Source organism: Hippichthys cyanospilos, chromosome 11, assembly GCF_059441005.1.
Source record: "Hippichthys cyanospilos isolate Australia breed blue-spotted pipefish chromosome 11, RoL_Hcya_1.0, whole genome shotgun sequence".
Classification (NCBI taxonomy): Eukaryota; Metazoa; Chordata; class Actinopteri; order Syngnathiformes; family Syngnathidae; genus Hippichthys; species Hippichthys cyanospilos.
Window position 1 is genome coordinate 7,465,919 of NC_142379.1, and position 24,936 is coordinate 7,490,854.

General features: G+C 38.9%; 1 protein-coding gene across 1 annotated transcript; it reads right to left on the reverse strand.

Moving 5' to 3' along the window:
- Positions 1-201: 201 nt before the first annotated feature.
- On the reverse strand, positions 202-23,173 carry smtnl2 (smoothelin like 2). Its single transcript, XM_088427561.1, has 10 exons — positions 23,088-23,173; positions 22,019-22,832; positions 5,840-5,921; positions 4,054-4,311; positions 3,915-3,977; positions 3,777-3,837; positions 3,561-3,704; positions 3,360-3,483; positions 1,598-1,749; positions 202-808 (listed from the first exon to the last, which is right to left on the reverse strand). The coding sequence occupies exons 2-10, from the start codon at positions 22,628-22,630 to the stop codon at positions 682-684; spliced, it is 1,623 nt and encodes a 540-aa protein (XP_088283687.1). The 5' UTR covers positions 22,631-22,832; positions 23,088-23,173; the 3' UTR covers positions 202-681.
- Between the last annotated feature and the right edge of the window lie 1,763 nt (positions 23,174-24,936).

Here is a 24,936-nt window from a genome sequence, read left to right on the forward strand (position 1 = left end):
CAGTTTTCCATATCATTTAATTGATTTTTTTTCTTGACCAGTAGTGCTATTTTTAAATACTGTAATAACCTTTATGTAACCTTTAAATAATGGCCCAATTCACTAAATGTTTATTAAAAATCGAAATATCAAATAAATAGGAATATCATCTGAGGAAAAAGAAGTTCACAATTCAACATAGCATACATTGTGTGAATAAAGCTCATCCTTCAGACTCATTTTACAAACACTCATTTTTTTTATTCTCAATAGCATTTGCATACATTTTGTAATGAAACATGTTTTACAAAAGATTGCCTATATTTATTTCTTCACTGATGCTGCAAAATGTATCCCTTCTGGGGCAGTGTCAAAGGTTACATACTCAACACGTGGGAATAATAAAGGTTTACAAGCAACAAATTCTCAAACAAACTAAACATTGTCACAAACTTAAAATCATATTGACTTCATTGCTTTGGGTAGCACACACACACACACACACACAAACAAACAAACCCTGCTATAGGTTTAGGGCTCCAAAACGATAACAAATGTTCTCCAATTTACCACATGAGGGCAGCTCCGTCTTGGAATTCTTTCACTTATTTCCTAGACAGAGGAAATGCCTTCATACCGCTCAGTTGCGATGTGGCAGTGGAAAAAAAAATTACACCACCAATATGCAGTAGTTTTGGAGTGTCACTCGAACTTGCGTAGGTGGTTGTACATAGACTGAACGTAGGTGAATACACACATTGGATCGGGCTTACGACCCATAATCATCATGTCATCCACTTCGATTAGCCGGTCGCAGCCAGCCTTCAATCTGGAGACAAATGCAAAGAAATACAGAACATGAATAGCGGCTCTCTTATGACATCAGGTAAAAAATAAAATAAATTATGGTGTTCTGTTTTTTTCCTCCAGATGTGAAGTAAAATAAATACATCAGTTGTACACATACTGTGTATGGGAAGTCTATGAACAATTTTATGAATACCTTAAATATATCATTAATGGTAGGCAGTGGATACATGTATGCATGTCCTAGAAATGCGTGGACAACTATGATACATTTCTTGACCTTGTTTTTTCAGTCCAAAAGAATTGAACAATTATGAGTTAAATTCCACTCACATCCATGGCCACAATCATAGCTCGAAACAATTCAATCTGGAATCATATTCACCATTGAAATGAATTCCAATAATCTATTACAGCTATTGTGCTCCTAGTGTGTGCAACTAGGTCACCAGAGGCAGCAGAATAGAGAATATATGAAGAAGAGTCTTAATTGTGAGCAGTAACATGTTATTTTTGCAGATGATTCAGAAAAATATATTACTGTATATATTATATTTCCTGTCTGTTTGGGTTGCTGCGCCATTTGTGTTCAGATATCTGTTAAAGTATTCAGTGTTATACGTTAGTGCGTGTAATGCATTTTGATTTGTGTGTTGAGTTGCTTTAGCAAACAATTCAAGGTTAAGTGGTTGTTTTGTTTAACAGTAAACCTCAACTGGGAAAGGCAATAAACAGCTCTTTGTTTTTTTTTTGTTTTTTTTTTGTCTTAGTGTACGTCTCAAAGACACTAAACGTGTTTGCTGCCACTCACTCTGCTGTCCCAAAAGCAAGTTCAAAGTTGTGTTTGCGGTTGGCAGGTGACAGCGATTCATATTCAAACTCCGTAGGAAAGAAGGAGTGAACCAGAGCGCAGAAAGCCATGCCGTCGCTCCAACTCGATGAGAAGTTCTGGATATCTATGTTCTACATAAAAAAGGAAAGAAGAAAAAAATGGTGGTTTCGTTCCAATTGTATGTGAAAATGAAAAATACAAATAACTGAGAGCTTATAAATGGTCAATGAGATAAAAGAAGACAACAGTCTTGCCATAAAACTCTCCCCACTCTCACATAAATATGATGGATGTAACAGTTACGCTCTACTTTCATCTTCATTTTTGTGTGTGACTGTTTTTTTTTAAAATGGCTTTTACAAGCCTGCTGATCTTCAAAGCAAAAACTCCCAGATGAATTCAATTGTATCTTTTTTTCCCCATGTCATCACAAAATGTTACTAGCGATGATAGTGAGGAAAAGTGTGTTACTACCAGAAATGGAAATGGCAAGTGCTGAATATTTATTTAAAAATGATTACAAGCATAAATTACTTTGAGAAAACATTTTTTTTATGCTGCCCGCTGATACATTTCTAGCTATAAAATGTTAAGTTATGCTCTGCAAACACCTTTCGGTTCCATTTCCAATACATGTTTGCCACAGTAGTTAACTTCTCTTTATACTTGTATTGTATAAATATATCTTTATACTTGAAAGTTTTCCCCCCTATTGATTAATGATGAACGTTTGAATCTAACCAATTACTTCACTGCATTAATTCAGATTATGTGAGCTATGGATTTGTTACAAAAATGTACTGTATCATACACTTATTTTACTAATCATAAACTGTACTTTTTGGCCTCACCTACTTAGGAAAGACTACAATTGAAGTTACGCCAAAGTATAACCTCTTTCGTAATAAAATGCCAATGCTTTTAGTGTGCAGGATTTTCACCGTGAACATTAAGTGAATGCAGACTTGTCCGGTGCACGTATGATGTCTATGCTAGAGAGAAATGGAACATGTCAGGTCAACAGACGAACAATGGAGTGTTTCCTCTTAGCCAGTAAGAGTTGTGGCTACGTTGACTTTGACTATAACTAAAGCCACATGGAGCTGCTGGCACAGGCTGCTGGGTAACAGTGCAGCAATGTGTCAAAACACTCAGCCGTGACCTAAAATGCCTCAAATGCTCCCCCCCCAAAAAACTCACTGCCATACAGTGCAGATTAACTTAACACATTAACACTAAGTTTATTGTGCACAGAACAGTTTAAACAATGGAAAGATGGACAGAGGTCAGCTGAGTGGGGAAAAACGTGTTTTTAAATATAGTTATTCGATATGAAAATAATTTACTTATCAAATTAAATGTAGAAAAAAAGATGTACTTTTTAAGGTTTTGTATCCCTTCAATTTAAGGCCAAGCATGTACGTATTATTTGGGTTTAGTATGAACCACATCAAACAATATGGACAACTGAATCTCGTTTTTTCAGTCATGACCTAAAGCTAATAGATGAAGGCTGGAATATATTTTATTGAAACATATTTCATGTATTTATCACTGAAATCACTTTACAGTTTTTTTTTAAATTTGGACATGAACTTGCTAATGAAAAATATTGTCCTTTGCTTTGAATTCTACTGTGAATTGTTTTTTGTCTGTTCATGCCCTGCTATTACGCGGTTGGCAGTCCAGTGATTACCCCTCAACTCAAGCCAAAAAGATGCCACTTTTGACATGATATTACCTGGTAGCCTACGGTCTTAGAGCGACACCACTCAAGAAGGATTTGTTTGATGCTACTAGCGCTGGAAACTCCAAAACTTTGGGAGCGCTTCAGTTTGGGTTTGGATTCCACTAGTTTGGAGCAGCTGTTCAGGTAACAAAGCAACATTTGTAAGTACTCTTCTATTATTTTCACATAAACTAAAACGGCGTCTATCTTTACCTGTTACTGACATCTGCGTCCAACCTTTCAAAAACTGACCGGCGAGCTTGAGCTCCGATGTTTCTCGGTAAAGTTTGTGACCTGACCAGTTGTTTGTGTCCTCCGTGCCCGAAAGATCGTTCTTTGCTTTCGTCGTTCTCATTCCTGCAAGGCACACGCAATCTTACAGTAACAAAACCCAAAGTTTGAATATAAAAGTTAGCCATTTGAACTAACCTGCCATGCTGAGGTAACGCCGCGTAAGTCACAGTTTTAGCGGAGGGAGAAACTGTCTTCTCTGCAAAGACGGTCACAGTGAATCACAATCATCAATCGTAACTGCGGTCTCAGTGTGAGTCTGGCTGTGAACCTCACCTTGGATACGTGATGTTCCAAGAGCTCGGATGGACGTCGGGGTCCACGTCTTCACAGAAGACACTAACAGCAAACCGAGTGTTTAGTCTAGAGTTTTACAACGTAGATATGGACTTGCTTATGGCTGTCACAGAGTCACCTGGTTGAACTGGGGATTCTGTACTTGGTTGAGGCTGGATGCTGCTTGTTGTTGATTGGCTGGGAAGGAAGGCCTCAGAGACCGGAGAGGATCTAGAACAAGTGGGGCTACTAGGAGAGTCCGGACAAGTCTTGAATTCTGCTGTCTTAGTTGTGGCCGTGATGGGGAAGTGGGCCATCCGCATGGCGACTTGGGCTGTGTGTTCATGTGGGAAGTCCCTGGCTGGAGACATCTTTCCATGTACGAGCAAGGAATGTTCTGATTGGAGTGAAAAAAGGAGATCATGTTAAAGACAAAACTAAATATATCCATTGTGAAAGATTCGGAAAACATAACATTGATCAGACAGAGTTGTGTGCAAAGGCACACAGGCTCTGCCATAAAATAAATAATGTTTTGCTCGCAAGCACTGTCAAACACATTAGATAAAACATACGTACAAATAAGCTATTTTTTATAAAAGCTTTTGCACGCCTATGGCCGCACTCTCTGGTGCTTTTTTGAAATATGATCCGAACATGCGCTCTTTCTCCAAATACGCCACCCTCAATAGTCATGTTGGTTGTCAGAGTGAACCCCTCACTTGGGCCCCTTGATTAAATATCATCTGAATAGGGTTAGGGTTAGGGTTAGGGTTAGGGTTATTGAATGAAGCACAATATTGTTTTGGTACATAGTATCAGAAGGGGCGCAAAAATAGGCTTAGTAATTATATTGTCATGCGTTCCCATTGGCCCAGTGGCGCAAAGCATCATGGTTTATGTAGTTCACAATGCTTAGCGAAAATGATTTTTGAAGCAATTGTGCTACGTTTAATATTGTTACAGGACGATGATATTGTTTGATATTGTCATATCTTACTATCGTTCATCACTAAACTCAGACAAAAAACTTGGACCGGGTGACTATGACCTGGTAGTTAATGCCATGAAAAATTGAAGCAACTGGAAGATGAATGGTTAGCCCCCACACATTTTGACTTCACCAAATCTAGACTATTTTTGTAAAAAGCTTGGAGACTTGCATGCAATAGAAAGACGTCAGATACACTGACTGTATGGATGTGATTGCACGAGTTACTTTGAAGGAGGAAACGTTAAGTTTAGTTTATTGCATATGTTTCAAGGCCATGTGCGTGGAGCCAGGTCATCCAGAGCAGCCCCCTGCCCCACCATAAAACAATATGGCAGGTCATCTGCCTGTGACTGATGGGCATAAAGTTTTGCAATCATTCATTCAAAGTCCTCCAAAATCAATTATTGTTTAAGAAAATACTACAGTGTTAATTTTGTGCATATTTGAATGATGTTGTTTGAGAAGCAAAGCAAGTTTGAGGATCGTGTATACGCAGTTTGGAGACTTGTGCATCAATTACCTGCCTACTGCCAGCCAATTGCAGAATTGCTAACATTAAAAAAAACTTAATTTGGAAAAATCAATCTTCATTAGAACTGACTTTTTCCATTTAGTCCAGCAACAGTTTTTGTTTGAGTCTCTCCAACCAAACGAGAGAACTAGCAGAGGGCTGACAATGATGACATCATTGTGAAATAGTCTGGGATTAATCTAGCAGACTTGACAAATCTCTCCCAGAACCACAGAAAACATTACTCAACTATTTTAACAGGCTAGCACTCAACATCCCCTTGTAAGGTGACCCTTAGGAGAATTTTTTTTTTTTTTTTTCAAAGCCTTTTTCAATTAATGGGCCTGACGTCACTTTTGTGCTTGAGCTTCGAGTTTAAGTACGTGTTGTATTGGCATGATGAGAAACACTTGTGAGCACCTGTTGATGCAGTGTGTCCATTCTCCATGCCCGCGTGTGTTGGGGTCGGGTCCACTTCTATTGGCTCCTCTCGCTCGATACTCTAGAACACACATAACAGTATAACACCGTTAGCATTTTTTTTTTTTTTTGTAAGGGAGTGTGGAGTCATTTATAACTTCCATTGCAAACAAGGGACTGATGTAATTTGGACTGTGAATAAACCCAAGATTTTGTGTAATCCTCCAGCCTTCCAGCTATATAATGGATTGAACGTGGAAAGAATGTTGTATGTGTGTCATATTTTTGGATCATAAAATACATGTGACTACATTCGCATAAGTAATAAAATACATGACGCACGAATGCATGAATAAATCATTCAATGTATATGAGCCACACTGTCAGTTTCCTTTTTATTTTGAAGACCCTGCTCTTCTGATCCATTTTTGGGCGTCAGTTTGAAATATCTCACTCTAAAAATAGTTGGGCTAAACACTAAGTCAATTATAAATCAAATAAGGACAAACAAAATATTTTAATCAATTTGAACTGCCTTTCTGGGTTGTTTTGCATTGCACAACACCATGAAATGTGTTGTTTTGTTTGTAAAAGACAGTATAAACAATATTATTAAAAAAAAATATTTTCAAAAATAACTGCCCGAATTGTCTACTGGTAAATGGCACATGGTTGAAGCTGGTGTCCAATATGACAACATAGTGGGACAATTCCTTTCAATTATTGTGGAAACAAATTAATTGAAAAAATTATATTCATGGATGATGAATCGTCTTTATTTTAATAGCACCCCTGTGTCCAGGTCCAGGAGTATCACAGACTACATAAAGAGGAATTGATTTGACAGCATGGGACAGCAAATCTCCCTGAATTATTGTATAAATCAATAAATTAAACAATGACTGCCAGAAACAACTATGGAGTAAAGGTGGGGTGTGTGTGGGGTGGTCATTTGTATTTGCAAGATGGTCTCCAACTATGCACGTTCCGTTCCACCATGATGCACGACGCCCTATTCAACATGCACAAAGTGTAGGAAATTTTCAAACAAGGGAAAACTCCACCTCTAATCTGTCAAATTAGACTGCGCTTTGGACTAGATTTACACTCTGCCTGAATATCGGGCCTGAGCTCAGCTGGCCTGGGAAAGCCTTGGGATTTCCTTGGAAGATCTGGACAAAGTGACTAGGGAAGGAGAAGTCTGGGATTCCACGTTAAAGCCGGAGGGGAATAGAAATAGTTTTGCTCAAATGTGCATTTGGGTCCATACTTGTATCATGTGCTTTTCTAAACCTAAAAGCTTATTTTCTATGTTTCATCCCTGCTGTGATGACTTTTTCTAATAAACATGAAAACGGCCAAAATAGATCTAACCAAAGATGACTGATATGTCAAACATGATTCTCTTTTAAATAGCTGCCATATGGAACAGCAAAGCGCTTTGGAGCACGGACCTCTATGTCAAACACACATGATTATACACCGCTTTGGCACTCCAGGGGTCAATGGTGAAACCGATAGCTGCGCACATTTTCGCAAGGTTACACCATGTCAATAATGGCAAGTGCAGAAGATCTTTTAGAAAGGCTTTCGGGAGGTAAAACCACAGGTAGCCATTGTGGAAGCAAGGGAACAGCTGGTTGTGTTTGAAATTGTCAAAGAGGAGTTGATCTGTTTGGCGCGGATCACTTTGCCATTTCACCAATGGGTTTGTCGGGCACCATGCGTGCAATAGAAACCTTACCCACATTCTCTGCAACTAGTATAAAAGAAAGAACACAATGTCCCTCACCATAACTATGATGCTTATGATATCAATGCTGTTATTGGCCTGGAAGTCAAATGTGATCTGTTGTCGAGTTTCGTTCAGCGCGAATCATAAAAATAATCATGTCTGGCCCATAACCCTGTTGTATAAAATATATGCTACAGTAAATGCAATTTCACATTTGCCTACAAGAAGGCAGCAGCACTCTGTCCAGCGCCATGACTCTAATTACAGCGTGATACAAAAATTGAATACAACCTGGAAGTGGATTTCACGCCACATTTTGAAGAACCATCTCAGTTTCCTTAAAGGGACAATGTGTAAGATTTAGACTGTTTTTCATTACGGACAGCAGGAGGTGCTGCATTTACTGTCGAACGTAGCTATAACAGACATGGCAGGCTCTGGAGGGGTGCCACCCCTCCATGTAATATAATTTAATGATAACTAGACCTACAATTATATTCAAAACATACTGTTGGTCACTAAGAATACATTTATTTGCGAGTTTTTGAAATTTATTATTTTAATTTAAATTTAATTTTTTTAAATTTATTATCAATTAATCCTTTTTAATGAAAAAATGCCTAAATCTTACACACTGTCCCTTTAAACACACATCAAATGTGTGTGAAGATTGGGCATCAGGGAGCTATCATGGGCCAGCTTTGCTAATATTTGTTTGGATTAATAGGTGTTCCGTGTGGAAAAAAAAAAAGGAACGTCAGGCTGCTAAATGGTGAGCCGCCACACTTTCATCTCACTCTCTTTGCAAAACGTTTGGACGCCCATTGTGCAATCTATTTGACTCTCTCTCGCTTTTGCATTTAAACTTTTAGTGGCTTTTTAAACCCACCAGGAATCAAATCTTTCAAGCAAATGTTTCAGACTTACAACCTGTTCCACAATCAGCTTTCTAGTACTCAGGGAAATGGCTCAAAACCATCTGGGGCACACACGTAGTCGATTCATTCAAGTATTTTTTCCCCTCTTGGCGATCAAAGCCATTAAGTGAAGGCAGATTTCTTTGGGTTTTCACTCAAAGTTTATGATGACAACTATGCTCTTGTGTAAAATCATGTTTTCTTCAGCACTCTGCTGGGATAGCGGTCAGGCTAACAACTGTAAATGTTAAAGCGGTTTAATATTATACACCAAGATTGGACAATCACCAGATTTGTGATTATCCTATTTTAAAAGAGCACGAAGCAAGGCCTCTTGGAGAATCATTATTCCATGAAAAGGTGCAAAGGACAGAAATACACAGATGTGTATTGCATGGTGGAAAATGAGACGGAGGCACAAGGTTGTGAAGTGGAAACAGCTGACTATCAAGCAGTAAGAGGGAGACAAATTGTTGAATGTCTGTTTTGTGGGAAGGGCAGCTTCCCTAAAATCCAATGTGGGTCAGAGGGGGAAACACGATATCTGGGGCTGCTCCAGTTCCTGTAAACGCTCTCTATTATCGGCACTTCTGATTTGCTGGCAGAACACTGCAACACTTCGCACGCCGCATACAACTGACAGAACACCTGAGTTAATGCCACACCCATAACATTCTGCTCTCATAAGTATGGGAATTGTCATGATTACGTTACGAGAATGAGTATAATTAATCTATTTTAGAAAGGACAATAGATGCTTGGATGAGCTCCAAAATTATGCTTTGAATGGTTTTAGAAGGCTTCCAGGAATGCTTGTGCATATACTTTCCCTTCTCAAACACTATCAATGTGCGATTGTTTCTTTGTTTTGTTTATTGAACATGTAAACAAGCCTACCTATTTAGGCCTACCACATAAATGCAAAGCACCCACAGCTGCGACTGCAACCGCAGCTAACAATAGCGACAAAAATGCTAATGTGGCGAGTCATGGCATAGTTCTTAGCCAAATTAAACTTGAGAACACCCTACGTTTGAGCAAGTCTGCAACAGACAGGAAATAAATAACTGATGCCACTTTCTTATTGCATATCAATCGTTTGATCTCCCACAAGAATAAAATATATCTAAACCTGGTTGAGAATTTTTCTCAGATTTTTCTTAGTTCAGATTAAAACGATTAATTTGATCAATTAGTAACAGATCATACTTTATTAATCTCTTCTAGTCAGAACTAGTCATGTCAATATGGCACCAAATTTAAACAGCTTCTCCATTACAAACAAGGACACTATTGACCCAGCACTTTAAATGATTAGTCATTTACTAAATTGAAATGTGTCTTTGAGGGCATTCTAAACAAAGAGGTTTGTATTTCCAGCTTCATTGCGTTGAAGAACTGGTACTTAAAATTTACTTATGGATTCAAATGACCAAAAAATTCTTCTCTCTCTCTAATCAGTAAGCCTGTAAACGTGATCATTTTCAGCTGCGGTTAAGGCACAAGGGGAAAGTAAACATGTAATTCCCAGTATCAAAAATAATCCGCAGACAGATTTTTGCTTCCATACGTAGCAAATCTACTGTTAGTGTTTTCAAACTATATTCATCAATCAAGCGTCCCTTTCAGAGTATCTTCAGTTTAGAGCAAACATTTGGGAGACTGTTTGCCAAAGTCACAATAGTGGCCGTTGCCTCGGAAGCGCTTCTGTTTAAACAGACGCTATGGGGGTACGTGGTGAGTGCCACATCCTGTTTAATCAGAGGATATTGTTTAGCCGTCCCAGGTATCCCCATGGAGGCAAGCTGGGGCTGGCAATGGTGGACAGTGTTTGATGAGCAAAGCTTCTTATTGAAGAGAATCAGAAAATGGAAAAGTTATTGAATATTGTCACATAATAAATGTAAATACAGTGTGTTTCATAAATCTGTGTCACTTTATATTATGCTACATCTCAATGACTGTTAAGATATGAAAACTTAGGACAGGGTAGTAAATAACCAATAGGCATTCACACCTTTAGGTAATTCAGCATTTTAAATTAACCCAATACGGAATGGCGTAAATGTCAGTTCCAAGGAACTAAAAATGGTGCGGTGAATCTACCAACCACCAGGGTACCGTTCACCCTTTTAGTGGCAATCAAGCTAAAAAGAACATACAGTAGGTGTGTAGAAATACATTGCAACTGGGGGAGGACTGATTAGATTAATCGATTAATTTAAAAAGATTATAATGCATAAAATAGCCCTTGTTTCCTTCCACTACTTTGAATAGGTGTCAATCACATGCTAATTTTCACTATTCATGGGCCAGTCTGGTACTTATTCACTGCAAATAGTAGGGAATAAATTGTTTTAAAAAAATCAGTTCACAGAATGCATTGCGTGGCACATTTACTGTAATTATGTTATAAAGACAATAATTCTTGTCATTTGTGTTTGTATTATTCGTAGTGGCGGGTGTCATATTTAACACATGTATTTAATGATAACGGTATATTTTTTTGAACGAGTTCGGAATGTCGAACCAAAATACCAAAATATTCTATTTTGGTCAATGTTTGAACGGCCGATTAATCGGTCAGGCTTAATCGCAACAGTTTGCTAAAGAGTTTGAGATTGTATTTCCTATCCAAAACCATCTAAAAAGAAGCAGACATGACAGATATTTTTCCGTGCATTTGATTTTATCGTTATATGGTTCTTCAACAACACTGAATTACAGTGGCGTGACAGCTGGTGACCTTATATATAAAATACAATTGACATATAAGCATGCACACAATCACACGCAAAGATATCACATTAGGGGAAATGAGGATGTGGTCTCGTAATCTCCTCCCGGGTGTGTGAAGAGGAATTCGACACTGAAACAACCTTTTTTTTAAAGTCCATTCACATAACCTGCAATTTCTCATAGGAAAATAACTATAGTCTATAGCAACTCTTTGCATCGAGTTGGAAAATATGTGCTAGGTATATAAACTTGGATCTCAGCGCACAGCACTTCTTGCCTATAAATGTTTGTGTTGGGAAAGCAGAAGCCCACTTGCTGTGCAGTCTTATAGCAAGGATTGTTATTACTTGTATTTCATATGTGCTCTTCTCCAGAATGTATATTGAAACAATAGAGGATCATCCGCGGAGCATTAACAATGTCTCTTGATTTTTAATGACAGACTTTAAGCTTCTTTTTTGATAGGGCTCATCGTTAGGGCTGGCTCAGGCTTGTTGTGGATCATCTCGCAACTATGCTGGCACAGGCTTACACTGTTGAGGGATTCCCCATGATGTGTCATAACTATAGGTTCACGTTGATGTGATCATGATAAATAATAACATTTTTTTCCTCTGCTGCCAGGGGTTGGCCTGGTTTTTGTTTATGATTATGATTAGAATTTATGAATAATGTTAATATAATGTCACGGAAATGTAAACTAAATGATAGTATCACTATGGCGTCCGAGTGCTACTTTTACCATTTTTGGCTTGTGTGCATTATTTTTATTCTCGCTTCACTCTTCTTTGCGGTAGAAGAATGCTTCACACTAAATGGTTCCGTTCGGGGTTTATTTATCATCAAAAGTGCTTGCGTCTATTGCAGCCTTTCTTTTGTATATTGGCGTTTCAAACTACAATTGAGTGTGATTTAATGCTCTGAAAAACAGAGTCAAACAGCTGCACGGTGGTGAAATTGCTTAAAATGCTAGTATTAATTCACAAATTGTGTACTTTAGCTCAGTTTATGGTGTGTACAGAACAAATAGTTCTCTGTGTCTCCTCGCTGAGTTCATTTTCCACTCCGGTTCTCCTATTAGTACACCCTATCTCCAACATATGGCAACAATAGAGCGTAACTTCCCTATCTGGGCTATCTTGGCAGTCCACCTCCCTACTTCCAGCCTTCACTCCTGTGATTCTTAGTTCCTGGCAGTGATGCAGTAGGCTTAGGGGGAGTCTGACATGCTGGGTGATAGGTCAGGAAAATATGACAAACGTGGACCCTCTTGGATACGGGAAACGACGCTTGCCGCAGTCGTGTGGAAGCATTACCGAGCACGCACATTTGAACCTTGATTTAAAAGATTTTGGATTCAAGATGGGAACGAATCCAGCCCACTCAAATACATTTGTGCAGTAGTTGTTGAAGAATGGCCTTCTGTTGTTTGTGATAGACACACTGTGGTACATATATTTCCAGGTTGTGCCTCTATTATCACAGATATTGTCTTCAAAACAAACCAGATCAGCGAGCAGATATTCCTGGGTGGTAGCCATTTTGGCAGGGGCAATGTTTCAAACAAAGATACTGTATAGGTAATTGGTCAAAGTTCATTTGAAGTCCTTGTGTTTTGTACTATTCTGTGATCTTTACAACAAAGGCATTTCACACCAAAGAGAAAGCAGTGAAAGGACACCAAGGAGCTGAAATTTCACCCAACCGTCCATGTGCTACCTCTTGGCTAAAATACTGCAAGAATGATGAGGAAGAAAACAATCCCAAAACGGTCAAAATACTGCACAAGGTTTAATTCTATAAAACGTTAAAAGAAAAAAAAACATTCAGTTAGCTGAGGTCTGCTAGCTTTGAAACCAAACTTAAGACAACAAACGCCAACACAATAGCAAACAAAAATGAGCAATTATGTAGCTTTACTATAAAATAGTTGCTCAACAGCTCATTGAAAAAAAAAAAATCACACACTTTGCATAGCCAAATGTAAACTGCATTATTACATCAATGTACCATTTCAGAGCAAAATCCATCCATCCACTTTCTAGAGCCGTTTATATTCAAAGCAGGCTTGCTGGTGCCTATCCCAGCTGGGGGTGGGGGAAACCCTAAACTGGTTGCCAGCCTATGAGTGTGACGTTATGAGAATTTCTAAAAGAAAATGAAAAAAAAAAAAAAAACTGTGACGAGGAAGATTTGGTGGTTTTGTTCAACAATTGTATTTTGTAGCAAAAGTATCAAAATATCAAAGAAAGATATAACAGTCTTTGAAACAAAATACTATTTTAATATTTGATAATTTTATGTTAATTCCAACATATTACTTATTTACAAGCATACTAAAAACCATTGTTAAAAAATATGACTACCACAATTATTTATAGAAAATTTGGCAGTTAATTTGTGAAAGAAATTTAATCAGTACTAGCATATGTGTATTTATATACATATTATCTTATATCATGAATGTGAAAGCTTTAACTTTGGAGATCAATTAACATTTAATAAAGAGTTGAAAAAAAATTAACGGTATGTAACTAACTGTATGGATGTATGTATAGTGATGATGATGATGATCCACAGACCCTTGATTGACAATAACCTGGCATTTTTAATTTGCGGTGCTAACGCAGAGGGTCTCCAAAGAGGAATTTTTTTCCCCATGAGGCCTCGTCTCCATGGTCGCGACCTTTCAATGATTACATAGATCCGTTCACTTCACTCTTTAGCCACATTTGTGCATACACCCTGGTTGCATCTGAACTAGCTAGCTATGCATTTTCTTTACTGCTTCTCCTCATTAGTCACAAGGTTATTGGGGGGGCCAAGAATAGTGTGGGAAAGACTTACTCGTGACCTGAAGAAGACAAGCGGTGTTCAACAATAGGTGGGTGACTTTGGGTAAGAGACGGAGGGTAAAATGAGAACTTCTCAACAGGCGAAGCCGATGTGATACTGAGGATATTTAATTTTTTGTGTTTCAGCTTTTGCCATGAAATCTGAATTTGGTTACTTGAACTATTAACTTTTGGGGTACAGTTGGAATTTGTCTAGCTCCAAGGTTGCCCCTGTGATTGCCTGGTGACCAGTACTTTACAGGTTCCAGCTTGCCTGAGCAGATTTAATTCAGGTTATTTATTTTATGTTTCTGAAAAGGGTGAAATGTTACATTCAGTTCCCCAAAAGTCCCTAAGACAACAAAGTACAACCTCGTTGAGGCACTTATTTATTTCCAGCGTTTGTGACGCTCATTCCCACCACATGTTTGCGAAATATTCATGCTTGCCAAAACCACAGCAGGTGAGATCACTAATCAACGCCTCTCTAAACGGTTTTCATGCTCGCTTTGAGTGTACCCCCCACTTGACAAACTGAGGCCTGATGTGGAGCCACGTGACTTAGATTAACTTCAAAGCTGTTTTTCATGTACTCAGCTGGAGAGAACATTGTTGTTAGTGCCACGGGGTTTACTTGTATCACATCAGCCTGTATCACGTCAGCCTTTAAGGCCGAACACATTCGAGTTGGACAAGATGCAAAGTCACCAGTCAACTGAAAATTGAAGGTAAAATTCATACTTCTAAAACTTCTAAAAGGCTACCATCTGGAATCACAAGGTAGTATGTTTATACATAGATAAGATGAATGTATTAATTTACTAACATACAGGACAAAGTGTCCAAAAGTCCAGTATGTATACTACCTCTTACTCAAGGTCACCTGGGATAGGTTTCGGTTCTCCTGAGACTCTTATTAGGATGAGTGCTATAGAAAAAGGACGGGTTTTTGATTCCCGCTAACTGTGTTCAAATATTGTCGACTGTGTCTCTTGTGTTTGCGAACAAGCAACGAGTTGTACACAATTAAAGTGATGCAATGCCCACTAATGCATACGTGTGCTTCTCTATATGATTTCTCCAGCAGTGGTGTCATGAATAATGGTCTTATGAGGGGTATGTAGGACATTCTGTCAATACACACACTATTGTTAGTTTTCTCACAATTGTAGCTGGCTACATGAACTGATGGGGTCATGTCCCTGCTCTACTCTTTCTCGCAAATAAAGAGAATTTTCATGAGTCAGTCGTCATGTGAAACTTGTTGAAAAGATCTGCCCCTCCCCCCCACTGGTCTCACCTCAATTCACCAGCACACCACTCAACAGAAACAGCGTGAATACACTCACTTGCCACAATATTAAAGAGACACAAATCTTCCATGTTAGCGCTAGCTATGAATGCAGTCCACATAGGACATTTCAAACTCAGACAAAAAGTCCATAAAAGTATTAAACATTAGTACCTGCAAATGTCAAAATAATATGGACTTTGTAACAATCCATAAAAGCTAACATATATCAAGAGGAATGATGGAGGTGAAATTACTTTGATGTTTTACATAATTATTAGGACAAATGGTCCATGTAGGCAACTTATGTGTATAATTCTTTCTTTGGCAGAGTATTTAGCAACCTAACACTGTGCCTTGTGAGTGGATAAAATGGAAATATTACTTCCTGATGCAGCTGGCCACCATGATATTGACTATATTGATGTTGTCTAGCAATAGTGGCACCAGAGGGTATTCAAGGTGTCCCACCGGTAGGTCACTTATTAACTTGTTTCCACAGCGATGATGACGGAAACACGGCCTATTGTCTGGAAGTCATTAAGAAAGCCGAGGGTAGCCAGGGAGTAGCCACATACCTCTGTTACCCCACCCCTCCACCCCCAATATACACATGCACATTCAGTTTGATTCTAAACTTTTCACATTATGCATTCCTGTGGGATTCTTATTGGCCTGATCATTTGTGAATTGACACTCAAAATTGGCTGAAGGTGTGTGTTTTGTTTTTTTTATGTTCCATTTTAAACATTGGTGTGTAAAAAGGAGTGAAGTTTGGATGCAGTCATTCTCAGAGAGGGGGAGGGGAGGCCTCAGAGACAGGATGGATGAGTTTTGGCCCAGGTCAGCAGTTATATGTGGAGTCTCTAAAGACAGTTTATAAATGTCAGATGTCTGTTTTTATATGGAGATAAATATCTGTAGTGCTCATTCCCTGATCAGCAATTGAACCTGTCCGTGACTAAAGCGCCCAACAAATGTTCTTTCATTCAAAAAGTGGCCAGTGGATACAATTGCATGAGAATCATCCAAAGACATTTGTTCTAAATGCTAAAATCCTAAGCACGAAGCATTGAATTGCATCCGTTTTCCCAACCGCTCGTCATTATTATGGTGAGTTGGAATCTATCCAAGTTCATTTCGTCACCCTGGAACGGTTGGCAGACAAAAAGGCAAACTAGAAACTACACACATATTTTGCAAACAACAATTCACAGAGCGACAGTTGGGCCACAGACTTCAGTATTGGGACTAATACAGTTCTAAAAGTGAAGTCTGTGTGGTGACTGACATAATCCATATAGTCATTGCTGTAGGACTGACAACTGTCACTCAAGTGGTAGTGATAGTTTGTCACAACTGAACGAAGGTCCATCTTGCCTAAGCATCCGTGACAAACTCCCGTTTTTGCTGGCAGACAGATGACAGACGGAAACACGTACCGTGTGTTTCAGGGAGTGTTTTGTTCATGGGGGTGATTACACCAGGGTTGCTTTGATCAGAACGGAGGAGTATCTACTTGTTCTCTGGCAGAAAAACAAAACAACAAAAAAAGATTCGATATCATTTGTGAACTGTGGTTGTTTTATCTAGCTGTATGTGTGTTTTCAACTCTTCTGATGGTCTCTCTTTTCCCCCTGCACCCATGCTTGGCGGGGCACAGCCAAAAAAGGTAATGTGGGTCCCCCTTCCTATGGGCTGACCAACTTTTGGAAGGGCTATAGGGGTTTCACCTTATATCTCTGGAAATAAATCTCATGAATGTTTGCCTGTCAATTATTACACTAGTACCAAGCAAAAAGCAACATTTATCTAATTACCAATGATTGAAATTGTTTCAATTTAAAAAATAAACAATAAATGAAATTAAAAAATGTATGAATCTGTCTTTTGTATAGGAAATGTTCGAGATCTTGGTCTAATACTGATGCATATTGGGAAAAAGGTAGAGTGGCTAATTGTAGCCTGCTGATTTCTTTAAGATGCCTTCTAATGTTTTCAGTTATTAAGTCCAAAGACCTTATCCTGGCGACTCTGCGTCTGCACACACATGTAAATGATTGTCTTTCTGCTGAGATCAGTGCATTAGAGCACCCTGAACCCAACCAACCAATCCATCTTCTCAACTAGCTAGTGACAAGCTAGTAGTGTATGCTGCATGTTTGTAGATAAGCATCATGGATAAGAGTTGTGCAATATTAGTGGGGCTAATGGTGAAGGGATGGATAAAAACTGGCCCCAGGCTCAACCGTTCCTTTTGTGGGTATCAGCTCTTATGTAACATGTGATGCAAGCCATAAATCAAGAGCATCTACACTTGATTCTGATTAAGATTAGTGGATAACCCCTTGACCTGGGAAGGATATCTTGACTTTCCATCGGTTGGTTGATGTTTTGCTAATGAAAGCCTGTCCGATGCACACCCACACATCTATCCATTAGGTATAGCTTATCGTTTCAGGTTAGGGGCTGGAGTCCATCCCGGCTGACATAACACATGTGAGTGGGACAGACCAGAGGAGCCCAAATCACTCATGGTGCTGGACTACTGTACCACGTAAGAAAACCCGACAATTTAGAGTGTAATCAAACGTGTAAACTGTTGAAAAGGGATTTTCAAAGGGTGATGAGACAAATTTTAAAATGTTTGATCGCGCCATGACAAAGCGGTTCAGATGTTAGTACTTTTAGAGTTCTATTCTATTCAATATGAACTGAAGTAATCTGAATTCAATCAATTTACAATCAATTTACAAAATCGACACATTTTAAATGCAATCAATCCCAAAGACATCCTTTAATTTATATTTTTTATCTCTTTTTTCGCTCCTTTTTGTAGTACTGAATGACTTAAATACTAAAGTAATTAATTACTTTAATAAAGTCAAACAACTGCTTCATTAAAGTATTAAAGTAATTGATTATTTTAGTACATAATGAATTATTTTAGTCCATTGGTTCCAAAAATAACAAATACTTTAAAAAATGGTACATGGAATTGAATGACTGGAGTCATAAAAATGCTTCTTTAGAATTTAATTACTTATGAATTGAAAATATAGATATTTATTATTAATTAATTTATTAATTAATTAATTATTATTAATTAATTTATTATTAATATTTATTAATATAGGTATTCTATTTGCAGGACTGCTTTTTGGATTTTTTTGCACTGTGACTTCAAAACCCTAAAAAACAAAAAAGTTGGGATGGCTCACAATAAGTATTCTACTTTGTTCCAAAGGTGTTCTATGTGTTTAAGGTCAGAGATTTCAACTAGCTAGAGGGGAAGATCAGAAAAAGGAGGTCAAAATTATCCTGCACCATTAATCAATTTAAGGGCGTGTCTCCATATTTTTTCATATGGGGCTGTTTGTTGTTGATCAACTCCTTGAACTTTCCGACAACGGTTCAACACATTGAATTAAATTTAAAACTTCCACCTTTTTGTGTGCGAGTTGGAGAAAAACAGGCCCGTGCACATCACTTTGGCACAGAGACATTCATCTTGGATTGATAATAAAGAATGCTTGCGGGCCTTGTGTAAAGCTGTCAGTCTTTCAAGCCAAACAGACCTGTCTGAACAGCCTAGTCAACTGCGTGTACGTCATCCACATCAATGTCTTCCAGACAGGAAGAGCAAGAGTGGCAATATTGTCATGAAAACCCCCAATGAAATGAAGCGTTTCAACGAGTTTAGTGAAGCACACTCCCGGTGCAACTTTTGACCGACGGCGGGGATCTCCTGCAGAGTCACGGAAACAAAGGTGCCCTTGTTTTGTTTTGCTAGGCCACATGATTTCACGGCAGATAACATTCCTCTGATGTAGCCAGCAAAGGCTACAGTGAGGCAACAGTCACCTTAAGAGGCCAAATGAACAAAATTGACTTGTTCACCGAGGTAACATGATATGTGACTACAATGAAGTATTGACCTTTTTTGGTCCTCAACTTGCCAAATTTGTTATTCAACAGCACACTTGACACTTAACAGCACAAGCAGCATCCAGCACAGGTCTGTAAATAATTGAAAATGAAATGAAACTGCATACTATGGCTATTATATTATTCTTGCTCAGTATTATACTCCCTGTACAAAAAAGACACATTTTAATGTGCTTGTTTTTTGTGATAAATATTATATATAATGAGGGCAAGTTCATTCTTTGTTCTGATTCACTGATGTACTACTAAGCAATAGAATGAATGCCTGAGTTTGAAATGCTTGACTGCAATTGAATGCACCACATGCACCACATTACCACCACATACAGTAGATTGTGGCTCACGCTAATGGAGGGGACTTGTGCTTGAATAGCTTTTTCTTTAAATCCTCAATCAGCAATCGAATAAGATTTTATCTGGAATGGCGGTTGTTGATGGTCGCTTTGTGATTGGACTAATAAAAAAAAAAAAAAGAGTCGCGCTATCCACTCCGCTACCACAATTACGAAGAACTACAGCTATTGCATTGACATGCTCTTCACTCGCCCTGCTGAAATGCTTTACAAGAGAAGTTGCCTTCTAAGTGACACCCCTCTACTTTCTTTTGTGTGCTTGCGTGAAACTCAGACAGGCACTTGCATCTCTTTTTGGATGTCTTTAGGTCTGGTCCTTAAATCTCTTTCCTTGGCTGTACTCGTTCCATTTTTTTTAAATGATACTTTCTAAGATTTCGGGATGAACTGGGGCTTTTTAGTTCAAAATTCCAATTGAAACACAATACTGTTCTCTTTAAAAATGTCCTACTTCATGAGCCAAGCAATGCAAAGTGCTTAGTCTATACACATACAACTGAAATTCTGTACACTAAAGGAAGGGGAAAAGTATCAACCTAACATTAGCAGGGAGAAAGACAGACATGTGCTTGCTTCTTATTAGACTGAATGAAGTTAGGCAAATAAGAAGAATTGAAGATAGAAAAGTGAAAAAAAAGTGGAATTAATGTGTAACAGTGGAGAAAGAATCAAACCTGCCAGCGTCTGAGGCTTCCTCTTGGTGAATGGGCAGCGTGATCATAACACTAGAGTTAGACGGAAGCTGTTTATCTGGTAAAGATAGAACTGTTTGGAAAAGGCAAACACATGCAGAAAGACAATGAAAACACAAAACCACTGACGACATTCCAGAATTCAATGTTCCTAAATTGGAGTCAAATGTCTAGTCCCGCACACTAACCTCACAAATCAATCCCAGCAACAATGCATTACAATAGTATCACATATTTTCACTCGGGACTGAAAAAGCACATTTCCATCCTAAGCATACCTCCTAAGGAGTATGCATTGTCCCATGATATAGTAACAGTATGGTGAAGTGCTGCTCAACAACCACGCTGACACATCCATGCAACCACAACACAAACACAGCACCAGCTCCACGCTTCACCACATGCAGCCCTTTCCCAATTTGGAAAATTGCATTACAATTACTGGATTACAGTCACAAAGGGATATTGTTTGTCAAACTGTCATCCATATAACATAGACTCTTTCACACGATTGCGGTCAGTCAGTACAAATATGGTTAAGAAACATATTGCAATGATCCCCACACAAGGGCACTCACACTCCTTTGAGATGTACATGGAAGAATGTGGAGTAGACGTACTACTGTAAAACAAAATTCAATCCAATTAAATTGCAGACCTGCTGGCAGCCTCTGAATTTACAATTGGAGAAGAGACATTAAAACTTTACTAGATCTGAAAATTACCACACATTGTAAATGTGCCAAAATATGGCTCCTAGCCATAACACCACTCAAATTTTTTGGTGTGAAGATTATTAGGTGCACATTGAAACACACATGGTGGTTTTGACAAGCATACCTGGGATGTGTACTAGATGAAAGGTGTTAAGTGTTGAGGTGAAAAAGGTGTTCATTGTTGTCAAGGAATAACAAAATAAAATTAGATTAATTCATTAATTGATTTGTAATAATTGATCTACCATATTTTCCAGTTTATAAACCACATTTTGTTTTCTCATTATTTGAGCCCTTATAGTCCACTGCGGCTTATCAGAAGTTTTTTTTTTTTTTGCTTTTCTGAGTAGAAACCCGAATCAGTCTTTTTTTTTTTTTTTCAATTTAGACGTGTTGCGTTACTGTAGTGGTCCCAAGTAATGCTGCAAATAACTTGAAATCAACATTAAAATGAAACATAATTCAAGATTTGCCAATCTTCAAAACGGCAACCCTAATGTACTCTATTTTCATGTCTTCCCTTCCCCAGTCACAAATGGCTGCTTTGCTTTTATATGGTAGGCTAAACTCAAGCGGCCTCTGTGGTAAATAACTTCCTGCTTATAATGAATACGTATCACTTTATCAAAATTGGGGTTCTATAACGTTGTATTTATCATTCATCGGAATGACAAGTCTCACATTTTCACCTGCTTCTAAACTTGGCCGCTCACCCACAACAGGATTCTATCAAATTATGCCAAATACAATGACAAGTGATCAGTGTCCACTTCAGGGTGTGATTGACCTTTGTTTGACAACCCACAGCAACTCATGCATGAAAACGCTCCAATCGGCATTTTAAAAAGCACTCATTCAAAGTAATGACATTTTCAATTATGAGTCTAATTGATTTGTCACAATTAATCCACTGACTGACACCTGTGGTTCAAATATGAATGTTTGGTGACTTACATTGGTTTTGCTGGAGACTGCAAATGTGGCTCGGCTAGAGAAGCGTCCGGCGGAAGGGCTGTTCCTCAAAATCGGACTCGTCACAGTGGCAGAAACTCTTGAAGTGACTGGCGGACTGCTGGAGCTGGGGGATGAGGAGAACGTTGCAGGTGTGGATGCCGCATCGATGTGACCGCCATGGCCATTGAAGGTCTGCGTATGACTCCCCGAGGTGCCACTCTGAATGGGAGCCTCAGCCTTCCCGTACATCACCTCCTTGATCTCCCGGTGATTGGCTTGGGTGTCACTGAGATGGTTCTTGCCGTTTTCACCGCTCACGCCACTGAGAAGTTCCACCTGTCGGCTCAGCGCTTGCAGCTGAGCTCTGAGCTCTCGATTCTCCTGCTGGAGCTGAGTCATGGCTCGTCCAAGAGTCCCGCTCAGGCTGACTGCATCTTCCAGGCGATGCTCCATGCCTAATTTAAAGGCACTGATATCCGCGTGGATCTCCCTGATGGCCTCCCTCAGAGTGCATTCATGACGGGCCAGAGCCTCACACACCGTCTCGCCCTCTGGGCTTGAGGAACGAGGATGACACAGGTCACCCATCTCAGCCATGGGTCCTGCTTCCATTGGCTCAGCTGTCTCGTCTGGTAAGGATCTTTCCGTCTGGAGGTTACTATCTAGTTTCAATTTTCTGAGGGGCTGGCTGGAGGGGAGGAGACTGATGGACAGAAGGTGCAAGGTGAGGCTGATCTGGTTAACGTCTCCTTCAGCGCTGTCATGAGCCGCTTCTTCTCCAGAGTGGTCCACTCTTTAGGCATGGATGGCTCTTCTAAAAAGAGCACAAGGCAGAAACAAGAAATCAACAAGACCTTTATCAAACAGTTCCCGTAGTTTAAATGCATTGGTTAGATTTGTATTGTGGTCTTCCATTCAGTTTCACCTTTTTAACAACACATTGCCACAACACACCAAAGAGAACACAACATGTGGTTTTTAAGGAGTCACATAAACTCTTCTTATGTTTCATAACTCCCATAAAACACAGTGATGAGGTAATCCTCACTAACAGCTGCAGTGGACTTACCTCAGCCTCATTCTGTGTTACACATCACAGCTGTATGACATTGCGTGTGTGTGTGTGTGTGTGTGTGTGTGCTCTGCACTGCCGGCTCTGGTTTGTTTAAACGATCAGACTGAGAACTGCTTTTATCTGGAGGAGGGAGCTGAAGGGGAGGGAACAAGGAGGAGGAGGAGGATGGCGCTCGTGTGAGGAAACATGAAGGGTAATAAATTTAGAGGGGGGAAGAGTTGATTGGGGGGGGGGGGTGGCTCCTTTATAAGCAACGTGTCTACTATTGGAAAGACTTTCCTCCTCTACTCTGCACCTCTCTTTTTATCCAATTATCTTTTTTTCCATTTTCCCTTATATCTTGAACAAGGGAATAAACCTGTTGATTCTTTGATGATCTTTAAAATAACAGAACAAACTCTTATTGTAATTACACTTGTTAGAAAGGATTCAAGCAACATACCATAAACTAAGCAACAAAAGCAACGAAAATTAAAATGGTTATTGCTCAGTGCACTGCAGTCTCCATGACGATTTATCACTATTACACACTTTCAGATGATATACTATAATCACACTTGTACAGTAATTTGTTTTTCTTGTATTTCATCTGTAATTTTACAATAGGTAAATTGAAAGTGAAATCCTTGTGACTTTAAAAACAAATCATAGGTTCAATTTCCCTTGCAAATTTAAACCAACATCCCTATCAGCTTATTTTAGTCAAATGGTCAGCATAAACCCCTTGCTCCCATTGCTTGCATGTCTGCTTTGTGTCCGTGTTCTGCCATCATTATCTGTCTATCCACTTGCCCTGACAGTGTTTCATTCAGATAAATAGCGCAACTGGAGTCGAGTGAGAAAAGCTCTCAGTGCAAAGACTGTAAATCACTTAAAGTGCATCACGCTGGGTTTAAATGATGTCTCTGTTTGCTTAAACATACTGTCCCTCACACTTCTATTTCATTACCTGTTCTTTTCCATTTTAAAGATGTTTGATGTCAGGATGAGACAGATAGCCAGTGACCCCACCCCCTTGTAACTAGACCCCAACAGAGCAAACATTCCACACACCAGATAGTCTTCGTGTGTGTGTGCGCACACGCGCGTGTGTGTTTGTGTGCAGTAAAAGTAGTGTATCTAAAAACAGTAAGAGAACTTGCAGATGACGAAGGAGCCCGACAAGCTGATTTACTGGAATATTGTCCCTCCACTTCTCGCTCTCTCCCTCTGCGAGCATGCAGGGGGGGGGGATACTGACAACAACAAACCAGAGAAGTTCAAAGGTCATGAAGTATTTGCTTCGTCAGTCATCAGGGGCTCCTTTTCCCACATATGACTCTCATGATTGAAATAAATACTGTACGGTGTCATTCTTAGGCAGAAAGTCAATTAAGGTTTACAAATGAATGGAAACATTCACGTCCCCCTTCTCTTCCTTTATTTGACTCTATTCATTTATTTAGGGCAGGCAAAAAAACAAAAACAAACGTTTTTTCCCTTTTTTTTGCAGTTTTTATTCACGATTGACATACAAACCAGAAACTCGCCTGGCTGCACACAAGACACAAACTGACATCCCAAACGTAATTTGAATTATGTTGGGAAAAGTTTTCCTCTTCGCTTTCCGTAGCTGAAAGAAACACGACTGCCATTACTAGAATTACTAGCAACTACTAGACCTACCTATATATATATATATATATATATATATATATATATATATATATATATATATATATATATATATATATATATATATATATATATATATATATATATATATATGAATAACGGTCTAAATATGACATTGTCACTTTAAAAAGGTTGTTTTGTATACATTAAAAAATGGACATTTCTGTCT

Excerpts from the sequence above, each read along its gene's own strand:
- smtnl2 (XM_088427561.1), bottom strand. The coding sequence starts at position 22,630 with ATGGAAGCAGGACCCATGGCTGAGATGGGTGACCTGTGTCATCCTCGT. Across the intron at positions 4,312-5,839 it reads TGGACACACTGCATCAACAG|AACATTCCTTGCTCGTACAT; the intron begins GTGCTCACAAGT and ends CACTCCAATCAG. Across the intron at positions 3,484-3,560 it reads GACGCAGATGTCAGTAACAG|CTGCTCCAAACTAGTGGAAT; the intron begins GTAAAGATAGAC and ends TTACCTGAACAG.